Below are 18761 nucleotides of genomic sequence, written 5' to 3' on the forward strand. Positions count from 1 at the left end.
TCTGAACTCTTACTAGGTCTCCGATTCCTGTGGGTCTGGAAGGAGAACCGGTGGCACGTCTCCCTCTTTTAACTCCGTTTCCACCTGGGCTAAATTGTGCTTTTCTGAGAGCAAAGTCTCTCTTAGGATGTTCAGGTTATTGTCATCTCTGGTTTCAGCCTCAGCCTCGTCTTGGACTTCTGGAGTTTGCTCTTCTGGTTTGTTTTTCCCCAGGAGCTTTTGATTTCTGGGAGGAGAGAAAAACACTGTTGAATCTGGGTTCCCTGAGCCGGGGTACTGAGTGGTTGGGAGCAAGACTGGGCCTCCCAAGTGGATTAGCAGGTTGGAGGAGAAAATCCAGTAGCTAGTTCTGGGAACTGTTAGGGGAGAAAGCCAACATAGTTTGGTGTTCTTTTGGCAGAGAAATGGCTTATTCTCGCCCATGCATCATCTCACCAAATTCTCTTTGCCACCATGAGCTCAACTATTATCATCCCCTGCTCCCCTTACAGGTGGAATGGGGTTCAAAAAGGTCAAAGGTACACATACCTTGGATATGCATTAAGTCTCCTGACTCTGGGTTCCATGTTCTTTTCACCAGCCCACATTTCCTCTATCCCAGGGCTGTCAACCTACTTAGTGTGGGTCCTTGTTGTCCCACCCCCACCCTCATCCGCCTCATCCCCAGACAAACCACTTCAGGAAGTTCCTAACTAGTCTTCCTGCTTCTAGGTGCTTGCTTTTCCAAGCCAGCGCACACACACCAGTCATGCTTCTAAAGCCCCAGCGCACGCATCACTTCTCAGCTCAAGCACCTTTAGTGGCTCCCCACTGCCCATGTCCTTAATCTGGCATTCAAGACCCAGCCTTTCTTTCAGTAACTCCCCCACGTGTCCTCCCTCCAAAGGTGATTGTACTCAAGGTACCCCCAGGCTTCCTGGCCATAGTGGGGGGACCCAGCTGTGGTAACGGCTGAATGCCCAGAGAATCTGCTCGGGCCAGAGGGGGAGCAGCTCAGTGTCTGCTGCCCCCACGGACAGCCACTTTGTCCCTGAGTTGACCTTGCTGAGGGCGATGCTTCCTGACAGGGTAAGAAAGGCAAGGTCACCTTTTTAGAAGCTACACCCCTTTGGTTCCTTCTATAGCCTACATCCAGACTAACCTTGCTAAAACATCCGTTTCATGTCCCTGTGCAAAGCCATTCTCTGGCTCTCCAATGCCCATGGTCTAGAACCTGAATTCCTTGGGATGGCGCCTAGGACCCATACATTCTGGGTCCTTCCCTCCACTTGTCCTCTCTCCATCCCCACCCCACAGCCATATGGGCCGCCCCTCCTCCAGCTTGGTGCCTGCTATCCCTCCACCTGAAGGCTTCCCCGGCCCACTCTCCCTCTCTCTCTTTGCCCTGAAGGCCCCAGATCCCACCACTGTGCTCCCACACACTCTGTATGCCCCCCACTGAGCATCTGTCACTCTGAACTAGCCTTATCTCCCCACCAGACTGTAAATTCTATAAGGCTGCATTTTGCTGTCCCAAAGGGTGGCTAGCCAAGACCCCTAGATGACGGCTCCCTAGATTTCCCTTGGGAGGGCAGGTCCCCCACCTCGCGGAGACCACCCCCAGACCAGCTCCTCACCTGTTTGCCTGGATGCTCCTTCCCAGGAGGACGAAGCTTATCACACCCACCACGCCCACCAGGGCAAAGATGGAATAATTCCAAGGAGATGCTGGGGAAGGACACATGGAACAGAGCCTTGAGGGACAGGCTGGGTGCCCCTCAGGCCCACTGACAGCTGGGGCTTGGGCTCAGACTCAGCTCACGGCATCAGTCATCCCCTGCTGTGGGCCAGGTGTTGTGGAGACTAATGAAGATGAGCCCCTGCCCTGCGGGGCCTCCAGTGTGGGGGAGCGGGAGAGGGAGGGACAATTTCTGCCCCGCAGAAGCCCTAAGCTAATGAGGAGGGAGAAGGAAGGGGTGGCCGCGAAACTGTGTTCAAAAAACTGCCCAGAGGATATGTAAAGTGGCTAATCTGAATTTGGATAATGAGATGTGTCCACACCAAACCAAAATGAGTCAGGATCCAGCTCCAGGGCCACTGCATTTGCTGTCCCCCCACCAGGAAAGCTCTTCCCCCACGTAACCTGTGGGGCTCGTCGTCTCCTCTCCTGCAAGCCCTCATTCAAATGTCAGCTTCTTAGTGATAAGGCCTTCCTCGACCATGGTACCTACTCTTCTCCTCCCTTTCTGGGCTTGATTTTTCTCTGCCTTGCTCATCACCCACATGCCATGCGTTTTAGCGTGTGTCTTGTTTATTTTCTCTCTCATCAGAATGTGTGCTCCATGGAGGGCAGACTTCTGGGCTGCCTCACCACTGTAACCCCAGTGCTGAGGACAGTGCCTGGTGCACAGGAGGGACTTCAGAAATATTTGTGAATGAGACGATAAATGAGAAAAGGAATGACCACACCCCAAGAAGAGGAGGGTGCGGTTAGGCCAGACCCCCCTGGGAATTAAGACCCCTCAGTCTCAGTCCCCACCTTGGGGAGGAAAGGTGCAGCCTGCACTGGCCGAGGCAACTGTGTCAGGGGGTTTCAGCCAGATTCCCCCCTTTGTGCTGAGGCACACACCACCGCCCCACCCCCAATTCCCCACCCCTTACCATCCTCTACCCGAAAAAACCAAAGCATTTCTTCCAGCAGTTCCTGAGGTGCCGCGGTACTGGCTGGGGCTGGGATGACCCCCTCACTGTGGTCCATGCCCCCTGCTCCTGGGTGGGATCCGTTTCTGACAATGAAATCCTTAGATCTCTTGGCTCCCCAGCTGCCCTCCTGGTCTCGTAGGTTCTAGCCTTGAGCAAAGACCTGAAGACCCCTGGAAAGAAAACAGAGAGTGCCACTGGCTATCCCATCCCAGTTTGACCTCCCTTACTGCCCCAGTGCTCCTCTGGCACAGTTACTGGACCAAGGCGGCTGGAACTCGGGGCTGGTGGAGTCTGGAGAGATATGGTAGAAGTAAGTCACTCATGTCTTCAGTAGGACTCATTACGTAGAGAAGAGTGTTGACCTGGGAGTGAGGATTGAGTCACTGATGGGCTCGGGGACCCTTGCAGGGGACATTTTCTGTTTTTTGCTTGCCCAGCATCCCCATCCAGCTTCTGCAGCCCGACACGCTCCGTCACCCAGGTTCCTTAGCGAATTATCCCACCTCTCCCCATTGATTTTCATATGGTAGTCAGTCACGGGCCCCTGTGTCCCCACCAGGACCGGGCCCATCAGTCTCTCTCCTGGACGCAGGCATACCTGTGACCCAGAGCTGAGACTAGGAAGATGCCAGAGAGAGGTAGCTGCCAGCACCCGCCGCTGAGAGCCGGGCGCCACGCAAGAGCCTGAACTCATGCTCCCTCGGTAAAGCCCTTCCTTAATTTGAGCCTGTTCCCATTCCCACAAAACAAAGCAGGTGTAGTGCTGTTTACCAAACCTCAGTCAGTCCCCAAACAGCCACGAAGCTTGACCTATTCTTGTACTGCCCGTACTATTACTACTTAACCTAGAAATTTCCACTATCCATATTCAAATGAAAAGAAATAGGTACAATTAACTTTGGCCACATAGTTCCTCTAATCCAACATATCCCAAATATTCTCACTTCAATATAGTCAATATAAAAATGGTTGAGATATTTTACCTTTTTCGTACCTAGTTTCTGAAATTGGGTGCAAATTTTACACATATCGCATATCTCAGTTCTGACTCGCCACATTTCAAGGGCTCAGTAGGCTCACGAGGCTACTGTATGATACAGTGCAGGTCTGTGCCCGGGCCAGGGCCAGGCCGTGGCAGCGGATTCTCCCAGCTGCTCTGGGCTCCCGGCTTGAGGGCTTGAGGACAGCAGGCCATGGGGAGGGCACCCTGGGCTAAGAGTCAAGGAGCTGGCCCCTCACCTGGCTCTGCCTGTGGTTAATTTGTCTCGGCAAATCACTGGGTCCTCTGAAGAACAAAAAAGGAAATAATAGGGAAAATAAGATGATCTGCTCAACGAAGAATACTATCAGTAAAGTAACAAGCACATGTCCAGTTGGGATAAGATACTTAGAATGCTCAAAATCAAGAAAAGACTGATATCTAGAGTATATGAAGAATTCTTGCAAATTAACAAGAAAAAGACAGGAATCCTAATAAAAGATAAAGGATGTAAACAGGCAATTTACAAAATAGGGACCCAAAGGCTAGCAAGCATATGAAGAACTGATTAACCTCTTTGCTAATCAGAAGAATGAAAATTAAAAGACAAATAAAATCTATTAGACGGACTTGGTTTGGAAGGTAGATTATGCTGCCTGTCGGTGGGCTCTGGGGCTATACCCTTAGGCACTCACAGAGGGAGTGTAGACAGGCAGCCATCTCGAGGGCAAATCAGCCAGAGTGAGTATACACACGCCACAACACAGCAGTTCTGCTCCTGAGTGTGTGTGTGTGTGTGTGTGTGTGTATAAAGAAATTCTCCCCAAAGGTCATAAGGGCACATGCCATACCATTTAGGAAAATTCAAAAAATGCACACAAAATAATACGTATTTTACAAAAACACATAACAAAAAGATACACATTACACACATTTGGGATACTTATCTCTGGGGGAAGAAGAAAAAGGGAGCAGGAATGGAAGTAAGAGTAATTAAAGAAACATAACCGGAGAAGGGTTTTGAACCCAATCATGAAAAGGTCATGGCACTGATAACAAGGACAAATGCGAAGAGAGGACAGGAGGGTCCCCGGGACCATCTCAAGTGCCCCACTCTGACACGGCCTTCTGCCATAGCCCTCGGGTGCTCAGCCAGGAACATCCCCAAACAGCTGGACGGCAAACGGCCAAACAGAAAAGCAAAGTACTGATGGAAGGATCGACAGCAGAGTTATTTCCAACCCTCAATGCTCTGAGAAAACTCAAGAAGCACCTCTAGACTTTGAGGGGAAATATTTTGACACAAATATAACACGGAGCTAAGTTTTTTGTACGTGAATGATCATTTGTGTGTCAAGATACAGATGGAAGGTCAGGGAGAAAGGAAGATCTTTTTCAGACCTTCTGGGTCTCGGATGCACAGCACCTACTCACGACTTACTGAACATATTTCGAATGATGGAAGGACAAAGTTACGGGAATGGCCGATCTTCTCTGTGATTTGCTATTCCAGCTCCAATGGTCTGTCCGGAGCACTTGCTACGAAGGGCTGTGATTTTTCTGTCCAGTCTCAGATGCAGGAGTGTCTGGATTAATTAGTAACATTGGCCGTAGGCTCCTGTCACGTATGCAGACCCCCCAGATCCACAGAGAGAAGAGTGTGAAGGTCAAGATACTCAACACTGACTCCCTCTGGGGAGGTGGGATGGAGCCTAGACACGTGGGGCATTCGCTTGGAACATTTCTGTGTTGTATACATTTGTTGTGAGTATACACTACCTTCTTGGAAACCATACATGTAATTATATTTTTAATGTATATATATTTTAAATATATATTTGATGCATTTGTGTGTATTTTTTTTTTGATGGTTGTATATATTGTATTTACCTTTTGAGACAACAGTTCCAATGTTGGACATTTAATTAATGGAACTGATAAGATGCCGGTCCTTCCCAGCTTGATCCATAGATCCAATGCGAGACCAACCAAAACTCGCAGCAAGTTATGCTATGAATATGGACAAACAAGTCTAAAGTTTATATGGAGGGGCAAAAGACCTAGAATGGTCAACAGAATATTGAAGGAGAAGAGCAGAGTCTTAGGACAGATGTTACCCAACTTCAAACTTCCTATAAAGCTACAGTCAACAAGACAGAGTGGAATTGGCACTAATCAGAGAAGTGTACAGATTTGCGTGGGCTGATGTCCGCAGTGGAATGCGGGGCCACAGACACATAGGCTACGGGTGGGGTGCGGGGTGTCTCCGGTCACCCTCTGCTCCCCAGGTATAGTTTCATAAATGCAGTGATAGGATTCCTTGCTGTTTGGTCCCCAAAGCTTTATACTTACTTTCTACTTTGGCTTTAAATGGGTTCACGAGAGATGCCTCCCCTGCTCCCTGTAGGCAGGCAGGCCCAAGTAGGTCCCCCGGAGGCTGTACTTTGACATTGTCACAGAGACATTTCAGACCCAGGCCCTCTGGCTTTGCCTGTTTATAGACCCCCTTGGGGCCAGTGTCAGAGCTGGCTCTGGGGCGCTGGGTGAGAAAGAGGAGCACAGCTCACGTTCTTCTTAGCCTTTCTCAACCGAACTTCTTTGCCATGCCTACCAGCCCAGCCTTGCTACTGGTTTTTCCTTTCCTCTGGGGATTTGCACCATGTGGGAAGGAGGTTTTTCTATGTGGGAGCCACTGCTTTGGTACAGGGGTAAGTTGGGGTTTCCAGGGAGCCCTGTTTGGTGCCTCCTTCCATATCTTCTTTCCTCAATCTATGCAGAGTGGCTCTGGCTGCCGTCATCTCCTTGGATGCCAGAGGGCTGCCTCCCCAGCTCTTGAGCCCGGGGTGGTAGAGCCTGCTGGGAGGGGACTCCACTTCTCTGGCATGGCCTGAGGTATGGGTGTGCATGCTTGGTGGAGAGCAGGGGGAATGAGGGGGGAGGTGGGGAAGACCATCTTTGCCCTTTGGAGCTTGGTAGGAGGGTGGACCCCAGGGATTTTGGCAAGTGCCACTTCTGGTAGTTTTGGAAATTTCCAAATAAATCCTTGTTTATTGGTGGTAAAAAAAATTGCTTAATTGTTTTAAATTGTATAATGTTGTTATAATAAATATGTACCAAAAAAACAAAAAATCAAATCGACAACATGAATCCGAGTCTCGAACTGAGAGTCAGCCCCCCCAGTTGTGTTAGATGCCACAGGAACAGAGGACACGTTCCCTTCAGAGCACTTATCCAGGTTCCTTCTAGAGTGAGCATCGTATTAATATACCTGCTTTTAAAAAAATGATTAACCAAACTCCATAATTTATTTGGCTTTCGTTCTTCCATTCATGTCCTTTTCCTATTCCAGGGTTGCATCCAGGATACCACATGCATTCAGTTGTCATGTCCCCTTAGGCCCCTCTGGGGGCGTCCTGCATTTTACAAACGGGCTTAACCATCTGCCACTGGACCGTCCTTCCTGCCAAAGACCCTGAGCCGCCCGTCCCCCATGGGAGGTGGAAGACACTCACCCTGGATCCCGCGTCTGGGTCCTACCTTGATCTGCTGTTGGCAGCAGCACTGTTTCTAGGTCCTTCTCTCACAGGAGCACCAGATGGTCTCTGCGCCTGAGCACCCCACACAGCTGGCCCCTGCGGGGCAGTGCTACAGAGCCTGTGACAGCGGGGCCCACCTGGGAGCTCTGCCCTTAGCACACGCCCACACCTGGAACCTCCTCCGTCACTGCAGGGTGAATGACCTCTTGAATGAGTGGCCCCAGATGGTAAACTGGTTCCACCTGACTTTCAGGATCCGAAAGAACCAGGAGCTCCAAGCTTTCCTTCTTACATGTCGGCCTTGAGTAAAGAAAAAATATCTAGACTCTCTTGCCAGTCCAGGGAATGGGCTGGGGAGGACCCTCGGTCTGGGGGTTCCGTTGTTCTGGGGGTGGGCGGTATGTAGTATGCCCACCCTAGGCCTCTATTTCCTGCTATTATCAATATTTAACCACAGAACGGGGAGCCAAGTCTGGCCTTTTATAGCTTGTGCTTTCTCACAGTGAAGGTCACGGCCTTGTGTAAATTCTCTGCACGGAGCTATAAAATAAGGCCTTTCCAGGGCTAGGCTAGGTTGAACAGGATCATGTGGCCGGAAGGACTTGGTGGGAAAGCAGAGCAAGGCCAGACTCATTCAATTCTGACTGTTGCTGAGCTCTGGGCTTTTCCACCTACTGGCTCCTTGCATCTCCAGCAACCTTTGGAGTTGGGTCAGCAAGGAGTTCCCATTTCACAAATGAGCAAGTAGATTGAGTGAGATCAAGGGAGAGGTCCAAGGTCCTCTATGAGTTAATGCTGATTAACGGTGTGGATGACGGCATGGTGCAGAGGAAAGGAGACCCCACAGGGAACCTAGGGCCTGCATAGAACTCCAGCCCCTCATCATTTTGTAACTCAGTCATTCACTCAATAAATATTACTTGAGGGGCGTCCATGTGGCTCAGTTAGCATCTGCCTTTGGCTCAGGTCATGATCCCACGGTCCTGGGATTGAGTTCTGCATCAGGCTCCTTGCTCAGTGAGGAGCCTGCTTCTCCCTTTCCTGCTCCCCCTGCTTGTGTTAGTTCTCTCTGACAAATAAATAAACAAAACCTTAAAAAAAAAAAAGGTAGTGATAAGGGGAAGTGACAGGAGATAAAGCTGGAGGATGAACAGAAGCAGATCATGCAGGGCCTTGTAAAACAGGATGATTTTGGATGTAACGAGAAATCGCTAGGCGGGAAGTGACGTGGTCTGACTGACATCTAAGATCACTTGGCTCACTGGCGTGGAGAATGGATTGTAAAAGAGGAAGAGAGGAGCTGGGAGACTTCATCCAGGCAAGAGACAATGGTAGTTTGGGCCAGGATTGTGACCATGGAGATGATCAGAAGTGGTCTGATCCAGGGTGCATTTGGGGGAGAAAGGCGGCTGGTAGTTTTCATGAGAGAGGAACTCAACACTAATTCTCTTAAACACAAAAGGAATTCTAAAGGAATTTATTGGCTCCTATAACTGGGAAGAGCAGGGTGGAGCTGACCTTTGGGAGAGCTGGAACCAAGAGCCTGAAGAGCCTTAGCTCTTTCTCTCTCCTGCTCTTCCCTGCTTCTCGCTGGATATCAGGCTCATTCCCACAGGCTAGCCATCTCTAGGAACCTGGACCAGGCTGCAGGAAATCCAGGCTCACATCTCTATAGTTGGAAGGAAAGGAGTCCCTTTCCTCAGATCCAGTTTGGCAGTTCCTGGGGAAGGACTCTATTTGTCCTGGCCTGGGTCACATACCCATGTTTTGGATCAGTTATGGCCAGAAAGTGAGGTACCATGGATGGCTCAAATCTCATGCCGTGGGATAACCATGGCTATAGGCTGGACAGCCACTCCAGTGTGGGTCCCTAAAGTGACCCCTTGACCCCAATCCTCCCTGATCCTCCCTGTCTGCCTTTGAGGACTGTCATGGGGCCCTTCTAGGGCACTGTGTGCCCTTTAAGAAGAACCTGCCCCAGCCCAGGTAATGAGAGAAGAAATACTGTGATACTTCTTAATCATTTTTTTCCAATTTATGTAAACGTTTTTACTGAGTATAACATACATACAGAAAAGTACTTGAATGTTACGCTATGGCTTAGAGAATTTTCACATGCACACACCCATGTGTGAAACCCACACCATCCAGATCAAGAAATAGAACATCGTCAGAATTCCGAAGACTTCTTGTGTCCACTTCTGGGCACCAAGCCTCCAAAGGCAACCACTAGCCTGACTTTTGATACCATAGGTTAGTTTGGCTTATTTTTATACTTTATACGAATAGCCTGCAAAGCCTAAACTTTTACTATTTGGCCCTTTACCGAGAAAGTTTGTGACCCGGACAACAAGATAAAGGAATCTGGGTCCCTGAATGACCTCACGGAGCAGAGCAGCCCACCTGCTCGGGACCAGCCGTCTACCCCTGGAGCGTTATTTGTGAGAGAAGTAAACTCTGACATGATCCGAGGCACTGTGTTTGGGATCTCTTTGTTAACAAAAACTTAGCCAGTACTGTAACTGATACATACATGATTTGTGTCCAGTAACTGCTGAATAAGGGAACACCATAGCATCAGAAGAACTAAGTTCTAGTCCTGTTCATTCTTACTACAACCAGCCATGTGCCCTTGAGCTAGTCACTTGGACCTCTTTTTCTAACTATATACAAGCTTCAAAGAGAAGTAAAAAGGAAAGATATTTTATTTATTTATATTAAAAATTTTTTTAACTTATTAATTTGAGAGAGAGAGCAAGAGCACGAGCAGGGGGGAGGGGCAGAGGGAGAGGGAGACACAGATTTCCCGCTGAGCAGGGACCCCCGTCACCGGGCTCAATCCCAGGACCGTGGGTTCATGACCGGAGCTGAAGGTAGACGCTTAACCGACTGAGCCACCCAGGTGCCCCAAGGGAAGGTATTTTAGAAATTATCATCAGGAGAGGCCAATTACGTGTTGACAAAACTCAAGCCCTTTAAGCTCAAGAGATTTTCCCTTTGGTTCAACCAGTTACTTTTTCTGTTTAAAAAAAAAAAGGTTAAAAACCCCGACATGAAGGAGATCTCTTTTCCTAAGAACAGTGGGTGATGAAGGTAGGGAAATACACACTGGGCTGCCCAGGGTCTTGACTCCCAGCTCAGGGCACTCTAATCTCAGCCCAGGGTTAAGGTGCCAGGTAGGGTCTGGCCCTGAGCTCCAGGGTGTAAGGATAAGCATCTTCCTGCTTCTCAGCCTCCTGCCTGCCACACTGAAGACGCAATGCCTGCTGGGCTGACAGCCAGCAAAGGCTTCGAGGTGCTGGAGACGGCTCCGGACTTCCGCTCAGGCTCTTCTGCTCCTTGGGGTGGGCCATCCGTTGTCAACTGATGCCAGGAGGGGCAGACAAGGCCTTGGCCAGCTGTCTGTTCTTACCTTCATTTTCACAAACATCGCTTACACTCAGAAGCCAATTCAATAATTCAGTTTGAACAGTAATGCTGGGAAATTCCCAATAGCAGCCCATTCTCTCCTCAGTAGAGAAAAAATCATAAAAAGCAAAAGGAAATCTAAAGGTGGTGATGTAAGGGAATGACAACACAGGGGAGTAGAGACAGATGGACGAGGGTGTTTACTGCAGCGTGGTTTAGGATGATAAAAAAAATCCAAATGTCCAAGAACTGGGGAGGGATTAAATTATGGTACCAATGGAACCACGTATTTCTTCCAGGGGCCAATTTTTATAGTAAGCCCAGAGGAAGGAAACGTTGAGTAGAAACAGTGGGGGCATTTTTGGAAAAGATAGGGCAATTAAGTACAAAATTCTTGGTGCTTAAGCTGACTTGATGCTTCCATCTGCAAGACAGTGGTTGAAAGGAGAGATGGGTATCCAAAGGGAAACCATCTTTAGGCTGAAATCAAACGATCTCAGGGAGCAAATCCTTTTTCAACAGACCCATATGTTGCTGGAAGCATTTTAGGAACTTTGCACAGTACTAGAAGTTCGGGCAGAGACTGGTGCGTAGCAATGGAACGAAGTACGTACTTTCTCCAAGAAAGGACACTCCGCCTCTCCACCACTTTCCTCTTAGCTACAGCGTTTGAGACTTTCTATGTCGTTGACCCTTCTTTATAGTCCTCACTTCTATGTCTTTGACCCTTTGCTCCTGGTTACAGTATAACCAATTATCTTCTTCAGTTCCTGACTAAATCAAAGTCCAAGAGTAGAATCAAGTCAGAGTCTCTCAGCCTTTCATTGTAATCATGGGAGACACGTCAAGTTTAACCGTGCCCATACACGGCACTCTGAGTAGCTTCCTTTGAAGATGAATTGCTAAATAATGGGAGGAGTGCCTAACCGCTTGGCAAGGAAGCATTGCGTATGAATCTGTCTGAATTTTGTTGTTATCACCTTTCACAGGAAGTAAGCATTCTTTGAGGGGAACTCCGTAGCATAGAGCTGACCCCAGCATTAAAGAAAACACTTCAGACCATTTAGTTAGGATCATTTAAAGTTACAATCTTGCTACAAGGGAAAATGCCTCGGGCAGTCCTAGTTCAGAGATTGATTTTTGGGGAATGGTTAGATAATCATTGTTAGACTAGAATTTTAAAAGAAGAATGTAAAAAAAAATAATTAAAAAAAAGAAGAAGAATGTTTGATTAAAATGTCACTAAGACTCTTGACCGGTGTCGGTTGGGCGGGTGGGTGACTAATTTTCTAGAACAAGTCTTAATTGTCTTAAATTTAGCAGAATATTTTCTAAGCATTTTGACCAGGAATCATAATTTCTTTCCAGAAGGAAATTGTGAATTAAATCATTAAAAAGGGAAAAAGTTCTGTCCTTGATCAGGTGGGGGACGATTTTTCTTTTGAAGCCTCTCCTTTTGGCTCAGATTATTTTTCAAAGATCTGTCTTGGTCAAAAAAAAGTGGGGGGGGGGTGCTGCCTCTTTATGTTGATTAAATTTCTTGTCTAGTTGATCATTTTTTCCTTTTTTTTTTTACATTTTTTTTACATTTACATTTTTTAAATGGAGGCAAGTAGACATACAAAACATACACAATCATTGTTACCAGAAATATTCACACCCACATTAGTATCATTCCTTTTGATCAGCTTCCTATATTTGGGAAGAATTTCCAAAAGAATATTGTATGGTGATTCAACCCGGTGGTAACAGTTTCATTCGGTTTATGAGCCTGAATCATGTAAGTGTTATTCTGTGTGTCATGTTTTAGTTCAGAGGTCCAACAAGAGGCATCTCTAATTGCACAAAGACCTTGCTGAATGGTAAGCAAAATCAGAGCCATAAGATTAGAAGCAGAAAGTTAACTTTTCCCTGTAAATCGTATAAAGCCCTGGGGAGAAGTTTCCATTCTTTCCATGGTGCCAGAAATGCCTTCTACTGACCTTATCAGTGTGTTTGCTCTGTGGCCAGAAACCCAGCACCGTCTAATTCACCTCACCAGGTGTGGTCACCAATTTCCAGCTCCCTCAGATTTGTCATAGTTCCTGGCCTGCCTGGAAGCAGCAGCCTTTTCTACCTGTAGGGTTATGATTCCATAAGCCATGTCCTTGGAGGGCTCTGTAGTATCATTTGCATATACGAAATGAGGAATCTCTTATCATTTTGTTTTTTTGCTTATAGCTGTTTGCAGATGATATATTTCCAAAAGTTTCCTGGAAGTCCATGGATTCTTTTAATAGTCTACATTTTGGAAGTTACAGCAAAAAACTTCTGTCCTCCATGCAAAAGAAAAATAAAAATGTATTTCACTACCTCGGATTGACTCATAGACTGTACACACACAATCGGGCATGTGATCAGTTATGGGGTTATTAATACTCTATTATACATATGCATCCCAATTACTTAACTAACTGGAATATACCTCATTACATGTATATTTTAAATAAGTGTACTAAATAATGATAGGTACAACATGATTTAAAGCTTTGAATCTTGGTTTAAAAAATAAAATTAGACTTGTGAAGTGTATCTTAAGACCCTTTCTACTGCATTAATTTTATTCTTGTAATTGAATATGAGGAAAGAAGTACATTTTGTATGCATAAGAGTACCGAAAAATGTAACTTTTAAACAGGTTTATTGAGATATAATTTACATAGCATACAATTCAGTCATTTAAAGTATACTTCGATGGTGTTATATGTTCATAGAGTCACACAACCATCACCACAGTCAATGTCAGAGCATTTTCATCAGCCTCAAAAGGAACCTCGTGCCAATTGGCAGGCACCTTTCATTTCTTTTTCTTTCTCTCTCTCTCTTTTTTCTTAAGGTTTATTTCTTTATTTGAGAGAGAGAGAGAGCAAGTGAGGAGGAGGGGGCAGAGACAGAGAGGGAGAGAGAGAATCTCAAGCAGACTCCCCACTGAGTGTGGACCCCCCCATGCGGGGCTCAATTCCACGACCCTGAGATCATGACCTGAGCCAAAGTCATCGGGTGCGTAACCGACTGAGTCACCTAGGCACTCCAGGCACCCCTCATTTCTACCAATACCCACCCCTGCCCTATTTTCTGTCTCTATAGACTGGCCTATTCTGGATATTTCCACATAGATGGAATCCTACATTTATTTGGTCTTTTGTGTTCTTTTGTGACTAGTTGTAAAAAGTATCATGCAATCTCCAAGTACTTGTGCTATTTCATGCTACTCCTTTTAATTTCTTAAATTTTTTCAGATAACTGAAAGTCATTTATTAATTTCTTCAAATTAATATAATGTCTAAATTCTTAAAGTTAATTGGTTACCTTGGAATTATGACTTAAATTGACACTCAGTATTAAATTAATCACTGTTGGTATTAAATACACAGGCTAAATTTTACTCAGGAAATGCAAGCAATGTAATTCTGTGGTTCCAATTGTTTTACAACATTGTGTAAAGTTTACACTAGTTATTATAATTAAATTTGGTTGAGACCCCATGGTTACATCCACATAGTCTTATATTTTTTGTGTAAGTAATGATTTCAATGGCCTGCAAGACAAGCATAAGGACTTTGGAATTTCAGTTAATTAGGCTTAGAATACAGGCCCAAGCCTCACATGAGCTAACATGTTATGTTGGCATTTTATTCACAGTGCGATAAAATCAGAGTCTTTAAAAATCGGAGTATACGGGGGCACCTGGGTGGCTCAGTCAGTTGAGCGTCCCACTCTCGGTTTCAGCTGGGGTCGTGATCTCTGGGTCATGACATTGAACCCTGCCCATGGGCTCTGCGCTCAGTGCGGAGTCGGCTTGAGACTTTTTCTCCTCTCCCTCTGCCCCTCCCCACTGTGCTTGCTTTCTCTCTCTCTCTCTCTCTCAAATAAATAAATAAATCTTTTAAAAAGTAAAATAAAAGTCAGATACAGAAAGATTTCTTCAGCCTGGCCTAATATCTACTTGGATATCTTTCATTCCCTAAATTGTCTAAGTAAGCAGACACGTTCTATTACCTAAAACTCCATTGTTCTCCTTTGAACACTTGTTTCTTTTTTCTTTTATTTTCCCAGCTTTTTTTAAAAAAGACTTTGTTATTTGCATTAATTTATTTTTTTATTTGTTTGTTTGTATTACTATCTTATCAACTTCCTTGCAGAGCTACAAAAATGTACTCTATAAAAAGAAATATTTCCTTCCCTTTGTTAATATTGTACAGTTCTTTTGCCTGGGGGGGAACCAAAGATTTTAAGATTTGATCTCTTTACATCTATTTTGATATTTCACTTGGTTTACTGGGGTTAACTATCAGCAGCAAAGGAAAACCTGCTTCTCATTCCTGTAGTACCACACCTGCCTTCCCTTCCTGGGACTCCGACATCCATCAGATGACATTCGACCTTTCCAGTCTCTCTCCCCAAGGACACCCAGTCCTGGGGGCCCAAGCTGCCTCTTAAGCTCTCCGCTGGGACTGGAAGACGCCTGGGCTCCTAGTGAGGGACAGTCGGCTGCACAGAAAAGCCTCCTTAACTGTTTGTGTCATCACCTGTAGGAGGGGGATGGGCTGGGGGGGAGACAGCCTGGGCCGATCTGTCCCCAGCGCGTGGCCTCGCAGCCTCAGTCCTGCTTTAGAGAGCAGCTGGACAGCTTAAGGAGGGACATCTACTGAGACCACATGGGGCAGTAACAACACTGACCGCCGAGTCCGAGCGAAAGGCGCTGGAGCTGGTGAATCTTCCATCACGCTCAGAGACGAGACATGATGGTGAGCAGCACCCCCCAGCGGACTTCTGATGCAACTACAGGCAGGAGATAGTAATACATGAACTTCTCACTCGGGGCGCTGCATCCCCAAAGACGGTTCACTGTGCTGTGCCCTGTGGCTCGGTTCCTGACCCTGGCAATGGCCCGATAGCCGCGTATGGTAGACCTTCCCCTGTCACACATGGCATTGTCTCTCAGACCACATTCCGGAATTCTTGTGCATTCAGGCATTGGCCATTTTACCGATCGGACCTCTGACCATTTTCCTCCCTGTGCCCCTGCTCCGTCTTTCCCAGGGCTCTTGCTGTTCCTCCTTTTTGACTCTCAGCGCCAAAGGACTGCTCACACACACACACACACACACACACACACTCTCTCTCTCTCTCTCTCTCTCTCACACACACACACTCTCTCACACACACACACTCACACACTCTCACACGCACACACACTCACACACACATACACACACTCTCACACACTCTCTCACACACTCACACACACTCTCTCACACACACACTCACACGCACACACTCTCACACACCCTCTCACACACTCTCACACACATACACACTCTCTCACACGCACACACTCTCACACACACTCACACACACACACACACTCTCACACACACTCACACACACACACACACTCTCTCTCTCTCTCTCACACACACACACAGACACACACACACACAAAGAAATGGACTCTCTGGCAGGTCTAGGCACCCCTCAGAAATCATACACACATATTCAGGGTGAGGGTGGGAGGATGGGGATCAGGGAGAGGAGACGCTTCCTGCTTCCTCTCATCCCGGATCAGCTCTCTCACCCTCCAGACATTATGGTCAATCCCACATTCTAGATTTCCACCAAACATCTCCACTGGATTCTCATCACTTCGGTTTCCAAGCATTTGAAGCTGAAACGTCCTCATAGTTACCACCAAGCAGGCTTGCTCTCTGTCGGTGACCCTGCTCTTGTCTTGTCACCCGGACTCAGAACCTGGAGCAATTTCATAGATTCAGCATACATACATACTCCATTCATCAGGAGAGAGAAATTTCTGGAAACTGGAGCACCAGAGTAATATTATAGCCCAGTCCTCTTGGATGTGCTTTCTGGAAATTCTTAATTTATGACCCCAAACTCCTTGCCATGAGGTGCTGGCATCCTCATCTTCTCTGTATGCTTTATAGTAGCTCCAGCAATGGCTTCTCCAGCCTTGGAAGTGGACTTCCCCATACATTCCTCACTTACTACCGTGAGTTTCAGAAATATTTCCATTTTAGCGTCCTGGGAAAACTTCAGCTGTTATAATAATATCATGTTCAGGTTTTTAAAAAGAAGTGTGCTGCAAATCAAGAGACCATCCACTAGAAAATAAGATGTCAATGGCAGGAGACAGCCCTGTGGAGGGAAGAAAACAGATTGGCTTTGGCTCCTCAGATGAAGCAGTCGCCGTGCGGTTGGTCGAGGGCGCTGTGAGCAGCTCCAGCAGCTCTGGGGAGCTGGGCTAGCTGTGGAGATCTTGCACTGCTGCAAATAAATCAAATGTAGGATAACACAGGCTACCTCAAGGAGAGAAATGACATAAACACAAACACAGAGAGTCACACTTTCGACAGTGGCCAGATTCCAGGGTGGAAATGCAAATGACTATTTGGGTTGCATTTATAGGTCGTGTTGTATGAAAAATATCCATTTTTAAATATATTAGAATCAGGGNCACCTGGGTGGTTCAGCAGGTTAAGCGTCTGCCTTCGGCTCAGGTCATGGTCCCAGGGTCCTGGGATCGAGCCCCCTGTCGGGCTCCCTACTCAGTAGGGAATCTGCTTCTCTCTCTCCCTCTCCCTCCATGTGTGCTATCCCTCTCAAATAAATAAATAAAATCTTTAAAATAAATAATAAATAAATTAATAAATAAATAAACAAATAAATAAATTAGAATCCTATTCCACTTACTTACAGAGGATACTGGAACAAAACTTGATTGAAGGCATGGAAGGTTTGGGGTCTCATCTCTCCCTCTTCATATATGATCAGATGAGCAGAATCACTGAAAATACAGTCTCTCACTTCCTCTTAGCCTCTCTCTTTTCTATCCAACACACAGGTGAATTTGCCAATGTTGATGCATAATGAGACAACTTCCTTCAATAATTCCAAATTGTGTGAGAAGCAGCGGTTTCCACATGGAAAAACACAATAAACCCATTCGGGCAAGAGCTCAAGGCTTCTGGAAAGATATCTGAACTTGGCATTGAAGAATGGATTATCATTTAGAGAAGTGATATGAGGAGGGAAGTCTAGAAGGAACTGCAAGCAGGGGAGCCTGGGAGGCTCAGTCAGTTAAGTGTCTGACTCTGGTTTTGGCTCAGGTCATGATCTCCAGGTGGTGGGATAGAGCTGCGCCTCTGTCAGGCTCCACGATGGGCTCAGAGTATGCTTGAGATTCTCTCTCTCCTTCTGCCCCTCCCCCTGCTCTCTCTCTAAAATAAAAATAAATACATCTTAAAAAAAAAAAAGAAAGAAAGAACAGCAAGCAAAGGCACAGAAGCAGGGATGCGCAGAGCTCATAATTTGGGAAGAAGGACTGATCCAGGGTCACTGGGTCTAAGACTGTGATGGGGAAATATGGTAAGAGTAAGACTAGAAGGGAAAGTCAGTCTCCACTCGATAGCCATACACAAGATGTGTGACCACACATGAGAAGGCCACTGTGTAGGCCTCTGGAATACAGAATCTAAGCACTAAAGTTCCTTACAGTTCTTCCGGGGACAGCTTCCCCTGCTGTTTTTCCCTGAAAATCTCCCCTATGGTATTCCTCTGTGTGGGAGGGAATCCCCAGGATAGGCGCAAGAGTGGGGCCTTAGAGTTATCAGAATGACTGTGAGCAAGTAACTGAACCTCAGTTTCCTCGGGTGCAAAATGGGGACTTCGACTTGCCTAGTACATAAGGATTACCATGAAGACCAAATGGTAAGTATCACAGGCTTTGGAGCAACATGAACTAGCTGTCAGAACCTTAGGTAGGTAATTCCCTTCACTTCACCGAGCCTCGGATTCTCTTCAGTAAAATGGTTGTGATAATATCTACCTTGTATGCTTGATATGAGGATTAACTGAAATAATGGATATAAAATGCTTAGCCAAAGCATGGGATACAGTAAATACTCAGTAAATATTAATTATCATAATTATGTAATAAATGATATTTCATTGTCTGAAAACACATGATTTGCTCCCAAAAGAATTCTTTTGGGGAGACTGGCTGAATTGTGCAAACAAATGCAATAAAAATCATGCTTGAGCCAGCAAATGCCTACAGGAGCTCCAACACAGGCGGGTCACGCCTCCAACCACACAGG

At 46.4% G+C, this 18761-nt stretch overlaps 1 protein-coding gene across 1 annotated transcript; it reads right to left on the reverse strand.

The window, feature by feature from the left end:
* Positions 1–12: 12 nt before the first annotated feature.
* Positions 13–6565, reverse strand: SLC51B (solute carrier family 51 subunit beta). Its single transcript, XM_008708589.2, has 3 exons — positions 2641–6565; positions 1617–1707; positions 13–226 (listed from the first exon to the last, which is right to left on the reverse strand). Exons 1-3 carry the CDS (start codon positions 2735–2737, stop codon positions 13–15), a joined length of 402 nt encoding a protein of 133 aa, XP_008706811.1. The 5' UTR covers positions 2738–6565.
* Between the last annotated feature and the right edge of the window lie 12196 nt (positions 6566–18761).

This window comes from Ursus maritimus, unplaced genomic scaffold, assembly GCF_017311325.1.
Source record: "Ursus maritimus isolate PB19 unplaced genomic scaffold, ASM1731132v1 scaffold_27, whole genome shotgun sequence".
NCBI classification, from domain to species: Eukaryota; Metazoa; Chordata; class Mammalia; order Carnivora; family Ursidae; genus Ursus; species Ursus maritimus.